The sequence below is a fragment of the Nilaparvata lugens genome, chromosome 6 (genome assembly GCF_014356525.2).
Source record: "Nilaparvata lugens isolate BPH chromosome 6, ASM1435652v1, whole genome shotgun sequence".
NCBI lineage: Eukaryota > Metazoa > Arthropoda > Insecta > Hemiptera > Delphacidae > Nilaparvata > Nilaparvata lugens.
This window is the reverse complement of record NC_052509.1, coordinates 9,839,966-9,864,028: the sequence shown is the minus strand read 5'-3', so window position 1 is coordinate 9,864,028 and position 24,063 is coordinate 9,839,966. Positions and strand designations below refer to the sequence as shown.

At 35.8% G+C, this 24,063-nt stretch overlaps 1 protein-coding gene across 1 annotated transcript in view; it reads right to left on the bottom strand.

Moving 5' to 3' along the window:
* The window catches only part of LOC111049840 (ankyrin repeat domain-containing protein SOWAHC), a 422,867-nt gene that overhangs the window by 151,634 nt on the left and 247,170 nt on the right, over nt 1-24,063 (bottom strand). Inside the window, 1 exon segment of the mRNA XM_039430071.1 lies at nt 2,556-2,567. Coding sequence (XP_039286005.1) covers nt 2,556-2,567 — 12 coding nt within the window.

The following is a 24,063-nucleotide window of genomic DNA, read 5'->3' as shown; positions in this document are numbered from 1 at the left end:
AATTTTAATTTGAACAGGAGGTCAGTGTATGCCATGAGAATTATAATAATAGATAATATATGAATTTATTATTAGATCATTGAAAAAAAGAATTTCTTGCTCAATAAAATATAATTTATTATTTTAAACGAGAAAGGACAGTTAATATTACATCTAATATACCGGTATCAGATATCCTCTATAGAAGGCAATAGCAATGCAGAGAATCGACAACGCTCTCCTATATCTTTCTCCACTGCTATTATAACGTGGACCCCACTATAGCATCTTCTTTGATTTTTTATTGATTGATACAATGAGTAAATCATCAAAAATGATGGAGAAAAAATAAGGTAGCCTTGTGCTATTCCTCTCCCAAATTTAGATAAGGTTAAATATAGTCCGAAATAGAATGAGTTTTGTAGTTGTTCACTTAACAAAATCATTATTAGAATCTTATCACCAGCATCTGAACTGGTAGTTCTGTGAACAGTAGACCTCACGCAGTATTCTCATCCACAAGAACCTGATTGAAACTATAGTTTCCCTTATGGGAATACAGCAATCAGGCTTCTCCACACATCTGTGTAATCACTTGTCAGCTGATTTATGATGAATAATTCTATAGTCTGTCTGATTTTTACTCTAATATTGGCGTATGAAGGAGACTCCTTTTTTCTTTTATATTATCCTTGAAATGCAAAATTTCCAAAAACCTTGTATATACGTCGACGCGCAATTAAAAAAGGAGCAAACCTGTCAAATTTCATGAAAATCTATTACCGCGTTTCTCCGTAAATGCGCAACATATAAACATATAAACCTTTAGGCGGGATGCACACTGGAAAAACGCGTTTCGTGGAAAAAGTTTGAGGAAACGTGAAACGAAAGTTGCTCGCAATCGACTGATAAGATTAAGCAGGGAACGTTTCTTTTGTATGCATGCGCGAGTGAAACGGATTGCATGAAACAAGTTTCATGAAAGAGGGCTTCACGAAATGCGTTTCTCCGGTGTGCATCCCGCCTTAAACATTAAAACATTTAAACATTAAGAGAAATGCCAAATCATCGACTTGAATCTTAGACCTCACTTCGCTCGGTCAATAATTCCAAAAATAACAGATGTTATTTTTCCAAAACTACCCTTAATGGATCTCGAGTTATCCACTTGTTTATCCAATTACCCAATCGGCTCTGAGCCCTTAGCATCCCTCACATAATAGCCAAGAAAGGCATCCCTCCCTTCAGTAGACCTAAAGGGATCAACATTATGCGCCCATTATTGGAGGGATTAGACGTGGAGACTATAAAGGGTTGAGAGTCCTTTGGGGTTGTCCCTCCGATATCCCAGGTGATATCCAAAGTAAGGAGGGCATGAAGATTAACTAATTGTTATTATCAATTACTGAAGCTGATTCAAGATGGAACAATGGAAGAGAATATGTAGGTGCGTACAGACTTATGCGCCATGAATACGCGGATTTCACTTTTTATCAGCTGATACAATGCTTATGAATTATTCGTAGAGAAACAGTAAGACACATATATAATTAGCATAGCAGTAGACTATAGTGAGGTCCACGTTATAATGACAGTGGAGAAAGATGAGAGAAGAACGTTGCCGAACCTCTGTCTTGGCAATGCCTTCCATAAACGGTAGCTGATACAGGTTTATTGATGAAATATTAATTGTTCTTTCTCGTTTAAAATAATCAATTATATTTTATTAAGCAAGAAATCATATTTTTCAGTAATTTAATAATGAATTTTCATAATCAAGATGAGATATTTTGTTGATTAATTATTCATTCTACATTGTTAATATACGATCTGGCAACATAGCAAAGCGAGAAAGAGATAGTGCTATCCGCTTTGTTGAATGATAGACAAGGATAGCAATACCACTGCTAATCAAACACTGCCATTATAACGTGGACCTCACTAAAGCTTTTCATCAGCTGATGAAAAGTGAAATGCGCGTGTTCGTGACGCATAAGTCTGTACGCACCTGGAGGTGGATTTTGGTTTGTGCGTAAACTTCCGACGTCGGCGATGACAGGCATTTTTGTCGAATTCCAAATATGCTAAAACAGCTGATCTTCGTTTCGTTATTTCTGCTCATTATCTAAGTGCAGTTTGCACAGTCACAGTTTAAACTAAATTTTGAACTGGATTAAAACCGTATCAAGTCTCGTTTGTGATAATGTGTTTCATTTTGAGTTTAAGCCACCAGCTGATTTTATTTCGTTTAAGCTTTAACTGTGCGAACAGCCCTTAGATTGTCAAAACATTTCGAATAATATCAATAAAGAGTTCAAATCTAACCTCACACTTAAAAACATAATTGAACAGGACCTTTTAGGTTATTCAAACAAAATGAAATCTAGCCGATCTGAAATCCTCTCCCTGTTTTAGTCGACGACGGCATTTACGCACAAACCAAACCCCACCTTGAATTACCTTTGTCAAAGCAGTGTCCTGTTTGTGACAAACACATTCTTGGTCATTAAAATATTATTCAATACATGACAATAAGCAATTGATTGAAATATTTGTTTTACAAAATTATGACTTACCGTGAAAGGACACTAAAGTTGTTTTCAATTTCCAACACGTTATTTCACATGTTCAACGTGGCAACACAGCACAACCCGACAAAGTCACACCACGAAGACGAAACATGAAAAAATCAGAGAAAATGTTCGAAATTAGCTGACAGATATTACCAGTTGTTCACACTAATTTACTTTTAATAAGAAATCATTATACACCATGTACTGCAACAAGATAATAATTGTTATGATTAAACCCGACAAAAATGCTGCTGTTTAACTGGAAGGAAACATAAAAATAATTGATAAACCACTACAAAGTGAATCGAAAAACAGGATGAAATCGTTTAAATCAGAGCGGCCCCTGATTTTAGTAATCACGTGTATAGTGAGATCAACTTCAAACTTTCAGCATTGTTTAAAGGGGGAGCATTGTTGTGAATAAATGAAGGATGCTGTCATTTTAAAATGAATTCACTACAGATCGTTCGAATCTAATTGCAGGTTGTACAATTACTTCCTACCAAATCTGGTCACAAAATAATTATATTTTCTCCAGGAATCTGATCTGAAATTGTAGAAAATTGCCGAAATTAAACGCTGTTTAATCCAGAGGAGCTGAAAGCTGATTATAAAATTGAGCGATTAGTGAAGATTTATCTCTTAATATTCTATGCAGGTAATATTTTTAACACACAAAACTAGTCTTAGCGCGGTTGGATAATAGCAGAAATTAGATTGGATACTCGGAAGAGGGCATCATAAACTAGGAGAGGATAATTTTCTCATATCATCTCAACTACTGTATTGCCAAAAATCAATATCTTGTATGGTGAGAGATGTTGCGGTATTTCTCCATAACTAGTAGTTCTGTGAACAGTAGACCTCACGCAGTATTCTCATCCACAAGTACCTGATTGAAACTATAGACCTAAAGGAAACACAGTAATAGACTGGCTTCTCCACACATCTGTGTAATCACTTGTCAGCTGATTTATGATGAATAATAATTCTATAGTCTGATTTTTACTCTAATATTGGCGTATGAAGGAGGCTCCTTTTTCCTTTTATATTATCCTTGAAATGCAAAATTTCCAAAAACCTTGTATATACGTCGACGCGCAATTTGAAAAGGAACATACCTGTCAAATTTCATGGAAATCTATTACCGCGTTTCGCCGTAAATGCGCAACATATAAACATTTAAACATTAAGAGAAATGCCAAACCGTCGACTTGAATCTTAGACCTCACTTCGCTCGGTCAATAAAACATCAGATATACCGGTATCAGCTACCCGAGAATCGGAGAATCGGCAACCTTTTATCCTATCTTTCTTCACTGCCATTATAACGTGGACCTCAATATAGTCAGATTAACCTCAAACTGTCAGTCTTCCTTATGAATAACATCATTACTCCCCATTGAAAAATACTGACAGATTGATATAGAGCTTCAAGAACATAGAGAAACAAAAGCATAAGTACGCTATAAGTACGACCATAGAGAAACAATAGCGTACTAACTTATGCTATTGTTTCTCTATTTTCAAGACCCTGTGATGTATTCAATGAAGAAGACTACCGTGCTGCTAAACTGCTGTTTTGACATGCGTTTATCAACGAGGAAAGAATTAGAGCCAAACTCAGACTGGAACATAGCATAGGTTGAACCAAGTCCACACGATTGTCAAACGTAGTTTGATGATCGATTCAAAACATATTTCAGTGTAACATTGCAACATCTTCCACATCTTCATCACTTCAGCTAAAAGATTGAGGACATGTGTGAAATTTTTCGAGATCCGTGTGACAAGTGTAATTTTCTTATGTTTTAATAACCAGTTGCCCTGAAAAGAAGAATGTATGAAGACTGAAAGCCGATTGCACAACAGCCGGTTAGATTTTAACCGTGATTCATTCCACGAAAACCAATCAGAGAAGCCGTCTTTTCAAAAACGATCTCTCTGATTGGTTCTCGTGAAATTAATCACGGTTAAAATTTAACCGGCTGTTGTGCAACCGGGCCTGAGAATTATTCTTGAACAACAAAATTGCTACAAAAATACTATAGAAAATAGAATTGAACGATATCATAGAGAAACAATAGCATAAGTAGATGTCCCATGGTATAGGGCGTTCATGTCGCAACTCCTACTGTTATCTCAAGCCGATAGTCCACTTAATTCTTTCCTGTGGAGCTTTATGACGCTGGTAGTCTCTCATATTGTGCTGTTCATACACTCTTACCCGGTCAAAACAGTAAACATCGACAGTAATCGGCTTGAGATAACAGTAAAAGTTGCGACATAAACGCCCTATACCATGGGACATCTACTTACGCTATTGTTTCTCTATGACGATATATTTCAGAGAGATTCAAATCAAAACTGAATGTCTAAAACTCAAATTACCTAAATTCACATTGATAATCTGAAACCTACTACATTTCCATGTTTAGTAATGGGAGGAGATCGCTATCAACAACAAACATGGATGGAAGAAGTTAAATCACAAATAGACACGCCTACTGAGTTCCCATTGGCTGACTGGCTTCGGCCAACCAGAAGGCGTGAACTCTCCTAATATACATTCCACGCTATCAGCAGACATTATTCTCAATTTTTTCCAAAAACGTTCAGGAAGAAAGATTATCTTGAAACATATTTATTCGGAAAGTTGTATAATGAATAGTTTACTTGATTCGTTATGTTGGCTTCCCTACTTCAAATAGTTATTTGTGCAACTTATATTTTCTTGAATCAAATAGAATTGATTATTCAAAACAAGAATAAACAGTTAAAATTTCATCAAGGATAAACCGGTATCAGAAATCCTTCAAGGAAAGCAGTGGCACGGCAGAGAATCGGCAACGCTGTTTTTCTGCTTTTTTCACTATGTTTTTCACTATAGTTATATAGTTTCTCACTACATTCTCGTGGACCTCACTATAGTTTTGGATCGGATGTTGGAAATAGTTTTAATGAGTGTTACGAAAATTATACAATCCATTATCACTAGGTGCCGGTTTCCGAGCTCGGGATTTAGCTAAGTTCTAGACTTTAACTGGCTTTAAACTCAGAAAATTGGTTTTCCGAGTCAGAGCGTTAACGTAGTTGAGGACTTAAATAGACTCTTGAGTTTAGAGATCCTGTTAGACCCTGGAGTTTATAATTTCGCTTTCTGAGTGAAGGGCTTATAAGTCCAGGACTTGAATTAAATTCTCGCCTCTTTCCGAGTCAAAACAGCATTAAGAAAACGTATACGCACTCCTACTGATGAAATTTTTGAAGAATTCAATGTTTTAAGTATAAGGCAAATTTATGTAAGATATATATTATTATACATGTACAAAAATCATAAAGATATGTTTAAGAAAATTGAGCACAGCTATCGAACTCGTTCGTCAGAAGCAATAGGAATCCAAGTTCCAAGGCTAGTCAAAACTCATTCCACTACTAATACTTATTATATAGCACACACTCTGTATAGAAATCTGCCTGAAAATCTACGTAATACCGAAGGTAAATCCAAAAATATTTATAAAAAAAATGTTAATGACTGGTTAAAGGAGATTGGGAGGACAAATATAGAAGTGATAATTCATTCATTGTATAAATAAAGCAAATGTCGTGTAACGATAGTCCAAATTTAACTCTAAATGTTTACAACTTTTATACTTAAAATCCTTTAAACTTCAAATTTTCTCTGATATTAATACCTGGTTTACCCAAGAATGTGATAAATGCAAGTATGGGGACTGTCCGACGTTAGCCAATCATCGCCAAGACCCTCTTCCACACACAGGCTTTGCCTTTGTGGAGAGTTTTCATGATGTTTTTTAAAATATAATGTTGTATTTTCTGGAGCTACGATATAATAACAACTAGATTTAGTTATAATGAATAATTTTTTAGTTCAACTGTAAGTTTTATTTATGATTGTTTGGTTGCAGAAGATGTAACGTTGTTGTATAATATGAATATTTGTACCCTGAAATCATGATAATAAAAACCAATTTGATTTGATTTGATTTGATTTCGAGTCAAGGATTCATCAAAAATCGTTAAGTCCGGGACTTATAACAGCGTGATTTTAAACTCTCGACTGGGGTAGGGTTTAAATTCAAGTTCTAGACTTAACTGAGCAAACACAATTCAGTTATTGTTTTGGAGTAGATAAAAAGCCAAATAGATGTCATGGAATACCTAAATTATTTGGATTAGTCCATCTAAATTCATAATTTATAGTTTGCAAGTTCATTTTGGAATATAATTGTATCAGAATTATGTGTAAAAAACTAACCTCATTATACGACTCTGAAATAACCTAAAAATGTTCAAGCGAAATAATACAAGGATTGCCTTGGGATTTATATTTCAATATGAATGTTATTAATCAATGTCATATTCATCATATTAATAATAACAAATTATTTCTCCAGTTTTTATTCAAAACAAATACGTTTTCAAACTCAATAGCCTAATGAAATTTTAATTCCAAAATCACTGGTTAGGATCAATGATCAATAATAACATAACGTGAAATGAAATGTTTATTCATTCACCTTACAAAGATTTTGCTTTGAATAGGCCTACAAAGAAATCGACACGTATTTTTACAAAATAGTTTGCAGAGCATGCTCATTTGAATTGTCCTGCTGTAATTAGCTGTTTCCGTTTTGCTATAATGCCAACAATACAACAGTAAAATATTGTGAATTTCCCTCATATTTACTGCGTTAAAGTCCTGGACTCAAATAAGCCGAGAACTTGATAGACTCCGGAGTTTGGAAGATAAAATCGTGACTCAGAAAGTCAATTTAGACCCGAGAGCTTATTTCAGTCCTGGACTCTGTAAGTCCAGAACTTATAGATTCCGAGCTCGGAAACCGGCCCTAGATGTATTCAGATGAATGTAAGATTGAGGACTAGTTCAAAGGAAAAGGTATATGAAGTAGTGGTTAAAAAAATCACAATTTCAGTATCTAGTATAGAAATAATTTCAGGATTGAATTCACAAAATCTAAAAATTTTCTCATTTTTCAGATAATGTACTACAGAAGATAGCAGCAGTCAATCAATGATACTTCGTGTGGAAGAAATCAGAGTCAATCATTTATACCAGTGTGTCATTTAAACATTTAAACATTAAGAGAAATGCCAAACCGTTGACTTGAATCTTAGACCTCACTTCGCTCGGTCAATTATGGTTCAACTGTGAATTGTGATTCAAATTAATCAACTAGAACAGGTGACATCAGAGGCTCAGAAAAAGGAGCCTCCTTCATACGCCAATATTAGAGTAAAAATCAGACTATAGAATTATTCATCATAAATCAGCTGACAAGTGATAACACAGATGTGTGGAGAAGCCAGTCTATTACTGTGTTTCCTTTAGGTCTATAGTTTCAATCAGGTACTTGTGGATGAGAAACCTGCGTGAGGTCTACTGTTCACAGAACTACTAGTATAAAAAAATTGTATCATCTGTGATAGAGCTCTCCTTTTCTAGCAGTGAAGTAAGAACTGTTTTTCTCCCCTGTTATGTTCGAAAGATGAAGAACACAAACTGATTGATGCTGGAAGCATGTCATCCCCAGTAATTCGCTACGTAATTAACTGTTAACATTAATGACCAGGGATACAAACGATAATCTGCTTTGTCTGATCATGTACAGATATAACATACTAAATGTCACATGTTCTAGACGTGTGTATGTAGTTAGTTAGCTTAGCAGACAGACGGAACAAATAACTGAAGCCTGTGTGAAAGGTGCCTTATACGAGTGTGCAGTGCATTTTACAGCTAGCAATAACGCGGGGATTATGCAAATTATAACAACTCAGTACAAGTAATGTGTTCTCAAGATCTGTTGTTGAATGCGCTTCAAGTCGTCACACCATAGAGAAAAGACAGCATAAGAAGATATCCCATGGCATAGGTCGTTTATGTTCCAATTTTGAAGCCGATATTTTGTTGACACACGCTGACTACTATCTATTATTACTGTTTTGATCGGGTGAGGGTTTAGGAACGGCACAGTATGAGAAATTATCATCACATAACTTCAGGAAAAATAACTGCTAGGACTATCGGCTTGAGTTGACAATGTAATTTGGAACATAAACACCTTATACACTGGGATATCGTATAATGCTATATATTCTCCATGGTGACACTAAGCCTTCAAACTAACATATTAATTATTATCATTTTGATAAAAATACCATGTAAGATAAGTGATATTCTTTATTGAAATAAAGAATACGGATTAATAATATTAATAATAATATTCGTATAGCTTTTATTGGTGGGGAGTTCCACCTCGCCTGGATATATCATTTAAGCCGTCAATGGGCATTACAACTGTCTCAGTCGGGACCGACAGCTTAACGTGCCCATCCGATAACACGGGAGTGACCTGTTCAAAAACTTTTGGCTCTGAGTGGGTTTGAACCCGGGATCTCCGGAATCCGTAAATACGGATTAACGAGTAAAACATCAAGTTGGCACAGTAAGCCGAACCATAGAGAAGCAATAGCTTAAGTAGATATCCCATGGTATAGGGAATTTATATCGCAACTTTAACTGTTATCTCAAGCCGATTACTGTCGATTATTGTCAATTTTCAATGTTCTGTTGGGGTGATAGTGTATGAACGGCACAATTTGAAAGATTACCAGCGTCACACAGCTGCATAGGAAAGAACTACGTGAACTATCGGCTTGGGATAACAGTAAAAGTTGCGACATAAACGCCCTATACCATGGGATATCTACTTACGCTATCGTTTCTCTATGGCCGAACTTAACATGTCCGATTATTATCAACAAACGGAGATAATTATATCATGGAAAAAAATAAGGGATGAGTTCCCAATTCCTGATCTGTAGGTTGGATTGTACCTTCAACATTCAAGGTTGTATTCAAAAGTAAAACATGTTCAACATCTACTTGAATCGAAAAAATCTGGTGTGGGGCACTCACACAACTTTCCTTGCCGTTATGAAAATTTATCACCTGACGCTAGTGTTCACGCGCATCTCAAGTCTACTATTCAAAGCCAGCTGGTGACAGGACAATAACGCTAGAGACACTCGAAGTCTGCTATCTCTTCATAGTGAATGATTTAATAGAACCAACAGTTGCCAACAGTTTGCAACTGAATAATCACATTTTCTCGAATTTCGAGCTTATTTACAATTTTAGGTGAAAATGTTACTGAGCATTAATTGTAGAGATTTTCAAGCTTAGGGCCGGTTTCCGAGCTCGGGATTTAGCTAAGTTCTAGACTTTAACTAGCTTTAAACTCTGGAGTCAGAAAATTGGCTTTCCGAGTCAGAGTGTTAACGCATGCTCAATCTTTTCCACTTGAAATTTTTTGTTCCAATTGTATCTGAAGTCTGATAATATGGAATCTTAAATCAAACTTTGCATAGATGGGGCTGAGCTCCGGACAATTTTACAGATATAGGACTTGTGGCAGTTGATAGAGCTTATCAATGACTATTTTAGGTATAAATTTGATCAGAATCGTTGGAGCCCTTTTCGTTAAATCGCGAAAAACCCTGTTTTTGACAACATTTTTGCCATTTTATCCGCCATCTTGAATTGTATTAGATCGAAATTGTTCGTGTCAGATCCTTATATTGTAAGGACCTTAAGTTCCAAATTTCAAGTCATTTCGTTAAAATGGGAGATGAGATATCGTGTACCCAGACGCACATACACACACATACAGACCAATACTCAAAAACCACATTTTTGGACTCAGGGGACATTGAAACGTATAGAAATTTAGAAATTGGGGTACCTTAATTGTTTTCGGAAAGCAATACTTTCCTTACCTATGGTAATAGGGCAAGGAAAGTAAAAACTTGAAGAAGAGTCTACATTGGTATATCAGTAGATTCGAGTTTCTGTTCTTGTAACTTGACTTCAAGCTTGTAAAATACATTGATTTTGATCAAGAAAACTTGACAAATGTGAACTCCACTCTACACCCGTTCTAATAGAAGACCCATATTTTTGCCTTCAAATTACTGTGTTTCGAGCGACCAAAACCTGATGATGGGACTATAGATGTCACGTTGATACAGGGATACAGTAGTATGTATGAAATAACTGTACACTCACACTAACAATATGATGTAGACTACCTGTTTTCAGCCACGATATAGATATAGTTACAATGATAATTTGTGGGTTGAGTTGATGACATCTGCTAATTTCACAACTTTTAAACAAACCACAAAACATGTTTTATCCATCCTTCTTCTTCATCATCCTTTCCCTCTACTTCTTCTTCGTCTTCTCTTCTTCTTCTTCTTCTTCTTCTTCTTCTCTTCTTCTTCTTCTTCTTCTTCTTCTCCTCCTTCTCCTTCTCATTCTCCTACTTCTCCTCCTTCTCCTCCTTCTCCTTCTCCTTATCATACTCCTACTTCTCCTTCTCCTCCTTCTTCTTCTACTCCTTCTTCTTCTTCTTCCTCTTCCTCTCCTTCTTCTTCCTCTTCTTCTTCCTCTCCTTCCTCTTTTTCTTTTTCTTCTTCTTCTTCTTCTTCTTCTTCTTCTTCTTCTTCTTCTTCTCCTACTCCTTCTGCTTTTTCTTCTACTTCACAGTCACCTCTAACTTTTGGAATTTGATTCAGCTGTTGGTAATAATACATGAAAGCTGAAAGGTGTATGGCGTCAATTTGATTACCGAGCAGGTGTCCGGTTTTAATGAACACAAGAATTCTGTCTTCTTACCACATTATCAACTCACTACATAGCATTGAAATTTCTGAGACAAAACGGGTAACTATAGTGAGGTGCACGATATAATGGCAGTGTTTGATTAGCAATGGTATTACTATCCTTGTCTATCATTCAACAAAGCGGATAGCGCTATCTCTTTCTCACTTTGATCTGTTGCCAGATCGCCTTTCAAAAATGTAGAATTGATAATTAATTAACAAAATATTTCATCTTAATTATGAAAATATTGAAAAATATAATTTCTTGCTTAATAGAATATAATTGATCATTTTAAACGAGAATGAACAGTTAATATTACATCAATAAACCTGTATCAGCTACCGTCTATAGAAGGCATTGACAAGACAAAGGATCGGCAACGTTGTTCTCCTATCTTTCTCCACTGCCATTATACCGTGGACCTCACTATAATGGTGTTGTTTCACACTGATCATATACAGAGTTTTCATTAGACATACTCTCGGTAAAAGGGGTGTTTACTTGATTTCTCCACAACGGTTCGTAGTTCGGAAACCACCCTAAATGATGCAGTAAACGAGTAAACCATGTTCCTCTCACCATGGTCATTTTTATTATCCTTGTACAAGAAAGAATATTTTAATCATCCAATGATAAATGTCCAAACTCAGATTAATTATTATGGTTGTTCATTATATTTCTTCATAGCCTACCAAATATTTGGCAACAGTGCAACATAAGAAAACGCCAGTGCTTTTTTCCCGTTAGGGCTACACTTGAATATAAATAGAAATATGAATCTAAGTCCCCTTTCGAAATTGTCTATTCACAACATATTTTGGCTATATCCTACACTATTAAACGAGCAACTTCTGTTTTTATGTTTAGATGCTTGGATGTCCAAACGCTATCCGTTTATATGTTTGTATTTCACCGGATCTCGAAAACGACTCTAACGATTCTCACGAAATTCAGAACATAGTGGGTTTATAATATAAAGATTCGATTGAACTAGGTCTCATCCTTTGGAAAACTCGCTGAAGGGCATTAAAAGGATAATTACTAATCATCCTTGGAAAAACAGCTGATAATAATTATTTCGTCGTCTGTTGGTGATGAAAGTGAGTGAGCGAGTTCATGTGTGTGGGACTGTGTCAAATTATGACTCAGCTGTTGAACTTTTGTAATCATTCAATCAGGTACTTACTGCCGGTTGCAAAAAAGCCGGGTATTTTCAATCCGGATTAATTCCAGTAGATCCATCTTTTTGATGGTCTTCTCTAATTTGGTTCACGTGACGTTAATCGGGATTAAAATCTAACCGGCTTTTGTGCAACTGGGCCTTTGTGAGGGAAATTTTGCCTTCCCTTTGGAAATTAATCTCAATTTACTGTGATTAGATAGAACATTTATGTATGAATGTTATTATAATTTCTTCTTTCGTAATACATTTTTTATGCTTTTGTACTCCAGAGCGAAGCTCGGTCCCCGATATTGATGCCATTATCAAGTCAAGACTTGATTTCTATTTCCTTTTTTAGATATATTTCTATTTTTATTTATAAACGTCAGAGCAATCTGCTTCATCCAATTACAGACAGGATAACAAACCGTTGTAGATCAGGTGTTGACTTCATGACATGTACCTCACTATAGTCAACAAAATGAAAGATTTCGTTATGAACATGACGTATTAAAAGATTCCCATTGGCTGAGGAAGAGGAGTCAGCTACGTTCGTTTCCGTGTCCAGGTCAGACCACTTATTATTTAAACCATAACATAAATTTAACAAAGCATTAACAATATCAATAAAGTGAGTAGAAAATTTATAAACCAGTCTATATACTGGATTTCCAGTGTGTAGCCACCTTTACGGCTTTGTCATTGGCTGTTATCAAATCATGAGGAGTGCATGTCACTTGAAGTATCCCGCAGACCATTAAATGCTCCGGATCCTGTCTCACTCCACACTCACATAGAGCGTTCCCGCCAGGAAGTATTCCCCATTTCAACATATTGGTCTTACATCTGGGTACTCCGGTTCTCATTCTATTGAGAGTCCTCCAAATCGTCCAGTCAGCTACGATGACAGCGAAATCAACCGACCAATGAGAAGGCGAGAAAGTTTCAGAGGTGGGGCAACTGGGAGATACTGCTCCCTGATTGGTCAAACCGTCGACACAGCTCTATCTTTCTCTCTGAACGTTCTCTACTGAAACGTGATTCGAATTTATTCACTCAACTAGCTGTTGTGATAGAATATAGGGTATTTGATAACTTTTATTGTGTAACGAATTTACAACTTAACTCACTGTTCGATTTATATTCTATAAAAAAATTAATAATTTCCTATGACATAACTAACAAACCAATGTTGAACAGGTACTGACTTTATAAGGTAAATTTCTCACATTCTTGAAAACTATCAACTACAGACTGCCTGAAAAGCAGTCGTTAGGTCATGTCAGAGGCCCTGAAATTGATCAGTTGCGACCTGAAAACTCTGACACCAGACCTGAGCCAGCCAGGTCACTTGATATCATTATTATAACTACAAACTACACTTTCCAGTAAGTACTATACTTTCAACTATAATGTGAAGCCCCTATACTCATACCACAACACATCTTCGCTAATATATTAAAATTAATTCTAAATTATTCCTCAAACTCAGATTCCTACCGTGATAGTGAGAGTAATTCTTCTCATTTTATTATTATAATACACGTGTTTTTACTGTAAATTTATTTTTGTAAACCGTTCGATGGTTTCAGTCGCCTCAGGTTGTCTTTTTTATTCTTTCCTGCGCCTATTCCTATCCTTTTTCATTCTAACCTCTAAAATTCCTTCATCCTCCTCTATCCTTGGGTATCATTTCATCCTACAACATATTCCCTTCTTTTTCTATCATTTTCTTTCCTTGGGTATCATATCATCCTACAACAATCTCCCCTCTTCTCCTGTCCTTCTTAGGCACTATATTTGATCCTTCAATATTTTTTCTCCTTTCTGTTTTCAACCCTACCCCTACCAATCCTCGTCTATCTCGTACTATTCATATTCATTATCCTTCTCTCCTATCTCTCTATCTCACATTCTCTTCTCTCATGTTATCCTCGTCTATCACACTGATATCAACTCTTTGCTTCACCCGCCATTTTATCAGCAGTTTCCCATCTTTTTCTACGCTTTTTCTGTTGAGTTCTTTTAGTGTAAGGGGGCTCCGGCAATTACCAATTTTCAGAAGCATTTTCGCTTCTAGCTACTGCTTCTTTGCTTCACGACAATTTGGCGCGGTTCGAGCGTAAAGAATTTTATTAGCCTCCAACATCATTATCATCATGATCATCATAATCATTACTATCGTAGGTGCCTTCTGGGGTGATTATGGAGCTCTCCCCAAGAATAAATGACGGCGATGATGTGTATAAGCCACGCCATAATCATTATAATCATCACTATTATAATCCCGAGAGATCCTTATCTAAATAGTGCATTTTATGCAGATGAATGAGTGAGGCCCTCTAGGGTCGAGGAGCTTGCTTGTAGAAGTGAGTGAACAACCTATCTTGGCTACCAGTAAAAAATACAAAAAATTGATGTTTTCAGGAATGTGAGAATTGTTTACTCTTTGGAATAATTACTGGAATATGGTAAGGTGCGGTTCAGGTCGATCTGTCATTATTGGTAGAATGAGGAGTGGTAATCAAGTTCTTGTTACTAGTAGTTCTGAGTACAGTAGACCTCTTGCAGTATTCTCATCCACAAGTACCTGATTGAAACTATACGGTAGACCTTATGGAAATACAGCAATAGACTGGCTTCTCCACACATCTGTGTAATCACTTGTCAGCTAATTTATGATGAATAATTCTATACATTAGTCTGATTTTTACTCTAAAATTGGCGTATGAAGGAGGCTCATTTTTCCTTTTATATTATCCTTGAAATGCAAAATTTCCAAAAACCTTGTAAATACGTCGACGCACAATTAAAAAAGGAACATACCTGTCCAATTTCATGAAAATCTATTACCGCGTTTCGCCGTAAATGCGCAACATATAAATATTTGAACATTTAAACATTAAGAGAAATGCCAAACCGTCGACTTAAATCTTAGACCTCACTTCGCTCGGTCAATTATCACTGTTAACTGTTATAACAAGTTGTTAGGACTATTCTCCAGTCGATTTTGGAACATTCGATTTCAAATCTACTGTAAAAAGTTATCAAAATGAGATCTTATCCAGTATAGAACACTGAAATATATATTTTTCATTAAGCCCATAACAGTTGATTGACAAAGCTCATCAAAGGCAGCCACCTTTCCATCGGCATTACGAAAACGTCACTCTACATCAAATAATGAACGCTCTGATATATCACGTTGATAAACTGTTGAATTAACTTTGAAATCAAGTGTCGTGTCGGTACTCCCGTTGAGTGGGAGTATTTTTGAGGCCAGGTACATCAATAAACAAAGAAGCAGATTCTAAAAAAAGGTTCTCTGGGAATTTGAAACCCATTTTGTATTGTGATAGCGTACAGTAAAATAGAGAAGAATTTTCAGGTTCAAACTTTAAAGTACATTGTCAAGTTGATCCAGTGTTTGGTTTGACGTTTAAAGCTTTTAAAATCAAATACCATTAATTAATATAATATAAATGGTTTCGGTGAGAGAATTGAGAGAAAATGTATAGGACTAGGGACCTGGTATTGTAATCTTTGAAACCCGCAACTTTCAATTAAACAGAATTGATGAAAATCATGGGAAGCTAAATATTTCTATACAAGAATAATTTGACAGTAGGTTTTAATGGAGGATCCTATTTGAAATTGAAAATTACTCTTCAAGAATTACTCTGTCACTTCAACATCTTTGTCCCTCATATAAATCCAAATTATTTTTTTTTAATAAGAAGATGGTCATGTGATAGATGATTTCGATACAGAGTTCCAAAAGAGAATGAATAACCGCACATTGATATCTCAACCCGTATCAGTTAGTTGATTAGTAAAAGTTGTAAATTATGTTGTATAAGCTTAAATCATGTGTCAGCGCATGAAAGTCGTCAGTGTGATAGCTTCCAAATAGCCTCAGCTGATGTTATGAATGAGTGTTGAATGAATGGAAAAAATGTTGTTATTGCATGCATTGAATTCTTCAGCTGACTAAGTTATAAATCGAAACAATTTTTTTCTTATGAGCTTTCAATGTTATTTGTTACATGCTGAAATAGGACGAAGTAGTGAGTAAATTTTTTTGTGCAACGGACTTGACCTATGAAAAGGTTCGATGAAAACGTATTCAAAATTTGAAGTTGATTGATCAATTCGTTCTAAAGTTATTGTAGAACATACAAACAGACGGACAACGACTTTGGCCCTCAGTAAATCAAAAGTGAGAACTCGCTAAGGCTCGTTCAATAAGAGAAAAAACTAATAAGAACATTATGAAGGAGACATTGGAGACAAAGGGTAAAGTTTTTAAGGAGATTCAGATTCTGATTCGTTTAATCATGTCAATGAAAATAAAATTCAACGTTCTAGCGTTAGAAATAAACCAAAGTAGGAGTAAAATACCACAATGATTCAACCTACAGACTGAAGAGTACGACAATAATAATGGAGCTCAGATATGTGAAGGAATATGAAAAATTAAGGCATAACTATAATTTGGACTGTAAATTTTTGTGATCTTTATAAAAGTGTTTTAATAAACTCATTTGGATTTTTTTAAATAAAAATTAGGGGGAGAATCAGTTGGGTTTATACTGTTGATTCTCTCCCAATCATTAATATGATATTGTGATTGTGAAATGTAATGAATTGATAATAATAATGTTTTCACATGAGACTGTGAAGTTTGGACCTTTAGTTGTCCATTCTCAGAGAAGAGTAACTAAGGATCCACTCAACATTTGACCGTTCAGAGAAAGAGACTGCATAAGGGAACAGATGGGAATGAAGAAGGAATAGAATATAAGAAGATCTTGATCGAATAAAAGATAAAAAAAAATAAAGAAAGGATGAAAGAAACAGCGGAACAACATAATAATAAGACGGCGTGCGTAGAAGAATAATGAGAACAGACTACAGGAGGCTGGGAGATAAGACACCAGTGCTTGACTTCAGAGAAAAATTTGCTGCGATCTGATAATATGCCAAGGAGTGATCGCGACATAAAGGATAGTGAAGAAGGGTACGAAAAAAATTGCATAATATGGTAATGTTTGGTGTACTGTTTTTATTGGAATTGTATTTTGAAATAAATAAATTGAAAATTGAAAAAAAGCTTGAAGTTCGTAAGGTACTCTGTGTCCTCTCTTGGAGCACCTATGAAAATATTAACAAGCTATTGGAAGTAATGTTTTATATACTGTTTTTATTGGAATTGTATTTTGAAATAAATAAATTTGAATGAAAATTGAAAAAGAGGCTTGAGTTCCGTGTCCTCTCTTGGAGCACATATATGGAAATATTATTAAGTTATGGAACTCGGATATAATATTTGATACTACTTGTTTATTGATTTGGAAAACTATTTCAAATTTTCAATATACTGTGATGTATTTATGTAATGTCAAATCAAATCAAGTTTTATTGTTCACATCAATACACATCAAATAATTTTATGTGATTTGATTTGACGATAATGATTTCATTACCGTAATAAACTTTCTTATTCCTTTATTAAATCTTTCTCCACTTCTGAATATACCTTGTTTTATAAATCTTTCTTACAACCCTTTCAATCCCCCTTTATCACATTGTTTTAAATACCTCTTTTCCCATATTCTTTCCAATTCTACTGACAAACTTCTACATCTTATTTTCAAAAATTTTCTCTTCAATTTCCTACAAACGCTTTCTATTTCTTACTCTAGTCTCTTTTAACGTTTCATTACATAGTTGAGAGAAGGAGAAAAACAAGTACTATAGTGAGATCCAACTTATAATGGCAGTGCTTTATAAACAATGGTATTGCTATCCTTGTCTATCATTCAACAAAGCTGATAGCTCTATCTCTTTCTCGCTTTGCTCTGTTGCCAAATCGTCTTTTAACAATGTAGAATTTATAATTAATTAACAAAATATTTTATTTTAATTATGAAAATTCATTATGAAATGATTGAAAGATATAATTCCTCGCTTAATAGAATTTACTGTAATTGATTATTTTAAAAGAGAATGAACAGTTAATATTACATCAATAAACCTATATCAGCTACCGTCTATAGAAGTCAAGACAGAGGATCGGCAACTTTTTCTCCTATCTTTCTCCACTGCCATTATAACGTGGACCTCACTATAGTTTCCTTACAAATAACATTTTTGCTTCTCCTTTCCACACTGTTTTTCTATTTCCCTATTTTCTCCTCTTCTAACTTCCCATCTAACTTCCTCGTCCTCGATATCTTCATATTAATCAACAGTTCAATCCTCCTCCTTCTTCTTCTTCTTCTTCACCACCACCTCCTGCTCCTCCTCCGCCACCTCATCTTCTTCTTCGTCTTCTTCTTCTTCTCTTCTTCTTCTTCTCTTCTTCTTCTTCTTCTTCTTCTCTGTCTCCTTCCCCTTCTCCTCCTCCCCCACCTCCACCACCCACTCCACTCCCCAGCCTCCTCTCTTACCTCTGAATAAAGATGTTAATCTCTCTCAGTGAATTGTTTCATTTGTTCCCTATGTTTGTATCGTTTTTTTCTGCAGTTTGCTTCAGATGCTTTGTTTACGTTGTCTTATTTCATTTTATTCAGTTGTTTGTTGGCTGGTAATTGGTATATCGTTCATCTGCATCTTGTTCTGTTCGAATTAGTTGTTTGTAATTTAAAAAAGTTATTCGTTTCTCAACAACAATCTTCTTCTCTCTCTCGCTCACTCTCACACACACACAATTTCTCTCTCACTATCACTATCTCTCTCTCTCACTCACTCTCTCTCTCTCTCTCTCTCCTGCTCGCTATCTCTCTCTTACACACACATACACTCTCTCTCTCTCTCTCTCTTTTCGGTTATGTCGAGTGAGTAAACGTGTGTCAGTTCGGCTCCGTCTTCTAACAGATATTTCGTAGGGTTATACAGTTCAATTCACTTCAAATTATACATCTAGTTATTCAGTTTCTCGAGCTTAATTCAATAGTGAAATTATATTTTTGATTAACTCACACTCTTTTTATTTATCTTGAAAAAACATTCCTAAATCTTCAGTTCACCTTCTCGCCTATAAAAGTGTAAATCCACCTAACGGTACACGATGGTTCGACCGAATAGAGGCACACCGAAGAATGAGGTCAATGCTCCGAAGCCAGCTATTTCTGGAGCATTGTCCGAAGAGACCCTCCTCATTATTCGACAGCAAATCGAAGAGTCTGTCCACAGTGCTGTATCAATGGCTGTGAAATCTATTTTCGAGGAACTTCAGGCATTGAAGGAGGAGAACAAACAGCTGCACGATAGAATTCGTGAGCTGGAGGTGTCTTGTCACCTGAAGGTCGACGACCTCGAGCAATATGGGCGCCGACATTCTATACGTATTTTTGGGATCCCGGAGAGTGACAAAGAAGACACGGACCTGCTGGCGCTCGATGTCTTTAACAAGAAGCTGAACGTGCCCGTGACTTTGGCGGATGTCAACCGCTCGCATCGCGTTGGAAGGCGTCAACCACCTCAACAAGGGCAAGCTAAACCCAAGGACCGACCCATCATAGTTCGACTCTGCAGCTACCGGACCAGGAAGATGATCTTCGACGCTAAGAGGAAGCTGAAGGGTTCCGGCGTCACCATTCGCGAGGATCTGACTGCGGAGCGCCTCAAGATCCTCAACGCTGCGGCCGACCGTCATGGGCATAGGAATGTCTGGTCATCGGACGGGAGGATCAAGATCTCTATCGGCGAGGGAGGATCCAAGAGGGTCCACACAGTCGAGAGGATGACCGACCTTCAAAAAATAAAGGTAAATTAAATCATTTCAGGATTCGATTACTAAGGTGCCCTTCACTACAAAAATAGGAAATTCGTATTAAAACATTTCACAATAGATATACCTTGGCATTTTTCATGAGCTGGCTTTCTGTTCTATAAATGAATCTTTCCACTGCTATTTATGATTTTGTATGAGGCAATTATTTCAAACTAAGGAGATCCACATTTGTTAATACTGATTAATAATTTATCTTGATATTAATTCCCAAAACTACGTTCAATGCATCAACTACTATAATCCAGAGGGTACTTAGAGAATCATTATCTCTATTCTTACTAATAATTATTACATCTCTTACCAAAATTATTTCCATAATTAATAATTTTCGAAATGCTGAATTTCAAATAAATTGGATGATTAACATACGTTATAGATATGGATGTAATCTATAGGTAAAGATAGTAATCTCTTCTATATTAGGTGTACATAATGATATCTCCTACTGTTGCCACAGCTCGAGCAATAGAAGCAAATGTGTGAAGAATTATTGATAGAACGGAGGGGTGGGTAGTCTGTTCATATGCTTATATAGGGGCTGTGTTTCATTTAATGTTATCTTAGACATTCATCACTAAAATATTACAGTTCTCAATTTACTACTTTTATTGTTATTGCAACTCCCAATAGTTAATTATACTTCTAATACTATATAATATTTTTCACACTTCACCGTTCAATCCTATTTAAAACTCATCTAAAATAATCTAGCACTTTCTCCATCGTCTCCTCTACTTCTTATTTTTCTTTCTAATTTCTCTTCTTGATCTTATATTTATAATGATTACTTGAATATTGTTGTTTGCGATGATGATTATTATTCTTTTCTATCCTTCTTCTTCTTTCTTCTTCTTCTTCTTCTCTTCTTCTTCTTCTTCTCTTTCTTTTTCTTTTCTTCTTCTTTTCTTCTTCTTCTTCTCTCCTTGATTAATTCAAGATCACAATACGATGTTCTATTTCTTATTCTATAGTTCAGTTTCATAAGTTCTTCTCAATTTGTGCACATTCCTTCTTTCTCTTCTTTTCTTCCCCATTGTTATCATTATTTTCCCTGTGGTATTTTTCACTAGCTATCCAGCATGTTCAAATGTTTATTTCTCTTCCTATATCTATTTATCTTCCTACCTTTTCTCTTTCTATCTGATTACCTTCTACTAGTATCCATATATTATATTATATATCCATATATTTATCCATATAATATTCGATTCTTTCCCACATTGAATCATACTATTCCTCTTCAATTTTATGGGGATATTATTCATTATCAGTTGTATTATGTATCTTTTCTCAATTGATAACTTTCTTCAAAGATTTTTCGTTTTTCTGCTGGCTTTTTCTTCTCTTTTTCAGTTTTTACTGGATCCCATTTCGCTCTATCTCCACCATGAACACGATCTTCCACTACTGGATTCCATCTCTCTCTATCTCCACTTGGACTCGATTTTCCACCACTGGATTCCATCTCTCTCTGTCTCCACTTGGACTCGATCTTCCACTACTGGATTCCTTCTCGCTTACCTCCACTTGGACCCGATTCTTCCACTACTGGATACCTACTCGCTCTATCTCCACTTGGACCAGATCTCCCACTACCAGTTCTTCCTCAATCTTCGTCTTATTCACCATTAGGATTATTCATCACCGGAACTCCACACATCTACATCTTATTGTGTTTAGTGAATTTTGTTTTGAACTAGTGCTTTAAATAGTGAAGGGAGCCGAACTGTCAAGGCATGCTGAATGCACTCGAATCAAGAGACTTTTTCATTTAGGTTAAGTTTTATCAGTTTCATCCCCATTTTCCCCGTCATGTGTCGTTCTGAGGTCGGTTCACGATTGGTCTGCTGCTTCCATGATGCCTCTCACTGACACGTCAGCTCGCTCGCCCTCAAGTAGGTATGATTATTTCAATAATAGTAATAATGACGCAGGTATGTTTCTAGCAAATAAGCTCCACTCTTTCAAAAAACTTTTCAAGGCTGCTCACCTTAACGTACAATCCCTCAGTTGCCACATTGATGAACTCAGAGCAATCTTCCGTTTTCAGGACTTCAATATAATCGGAATTTCCGAATCATTTTTGAAGCCTAGTATTTCATCAAATTTTGTTGCATTGCCTGGATATAATCTTTTCCGGAATGATAGATTAAATAAAGCTTGTGGGGGTGTAGCAATTTATGTGAAAGATGGTATCAAAACAAAAGTTTTAATCACATCTAAACAAGAGTATTGTTCCAGACCAGAGTTTATGCTACTTGAATTATCCTTATCTAGTACTGATAAATTACTCGTTGGTATCTGTTATCGCCCACCAAAAATAGGTCATTTCACAGATTTCGAAAGTGCCTTGCTTTCTCTTATGCCTTGTTATAACCGTATACTAGTTATGGGGGATATGAACACCGACTTGAACATGACAAATCGTAACTTTGACTACTTTCAACTGACTACAATTTTCCAATGCCTAAACATGACTATTTTACCTCTCGATCCAACTCATCATACTAATGAATCAGACACACTCATTGACCTTCTCATTGTTAGTGATCCCAATGAGGTTGTTCAAGCAGGCCAAATCTCAGTCCCAGCTATTTCTAGACATGATTTGATCTACTGTGTACTTTCCCATAAGATACCCAAGCCAGAACAGAAAATTATCACTTATAGAGACTTCAAAAACTTTGATGAAGCCGCCTTCCTGACTGATGTGGCTCAGACTCCATGGCATCAAATTGAAGCATTACCCTCAGTTGATGACATGGTCAAGACTTTCGAGAATTGGACTTTGACTTTGTATGACAAACATGCACCTTATGTGACAAGGAGGATTAATAGAAAACGACGAGTACCGTGGATGACTGAAGACATACTTAAGATGATGGGACGTAGAGACAAAGCACATAGAAAATTTAAAAAGACATTTGACTTGGACAGTTTGATAGAGTATAGGAGCCTTAGAAATAGGGTTAAACAGGAATTACGGAACTCAAAGATTAGGTACTTGAATTCGTTTATGACAAACAATAGACAAGACTCTAAATCACTTTGGCAGGGAATAAAAGAATTCGGGCTTGGCAAACAGAAATCGAATCCACAAATTGACTTACCATTGAATAATATAAATGACCATTTCGTTTCACACTCTAACCAACGCGACGAAGTTGTCATTGCTAATCACATTGATGATCTTGAAGAGCAGGTTACAAACTTAGATTTACCAATCACTGATCAATTTCATTTCCATCCAATCTCAGAAGAAGACACTTTCAGAGCAATTCAACGTATTCATAGTAATGCTATGGGTGTAGACAAAATTCCTATTAAATTTATCAAGAAGATGTTATTTGCTGTTTTACCAACCATTACATACATTTTCAACAAGTCACTTGAAGAAGGCATTTTCCCTGAAAACTGGAAGTTTGCTCTGGTTCGCCCTCTAAATAAAGTTCCATCACCCAATAAAGTTGAGGATTTTAGACCAATCAGTATTTTACCTGCATTGTCCAAAGTGCTAGAAAGACTCATTCATGCTCAAGTTGTAAAATTTCTAGACAACAATAGTAAGCTTCATAACTTTCAATCAGGCTTTAGAAAATTCCATTCAACTGAGACAGCTCTGCTTCGTGTCACTGATGATATAAGGTTAGCTATGGACCAAAGAAAATGCACCATCCTCACCCTATTTGATTTTTCTAAAGCATTCGATACTGTTGATCATACAGTCCTTCTGAATAAGTTGGCTATTCTTGGTTTCAGTCACAACTCGTTAGTTTGGTTTAAATCCTATCTATTAGGTAGGAAACAATGTGTATCTGTCGGTGACAAAAAGTCA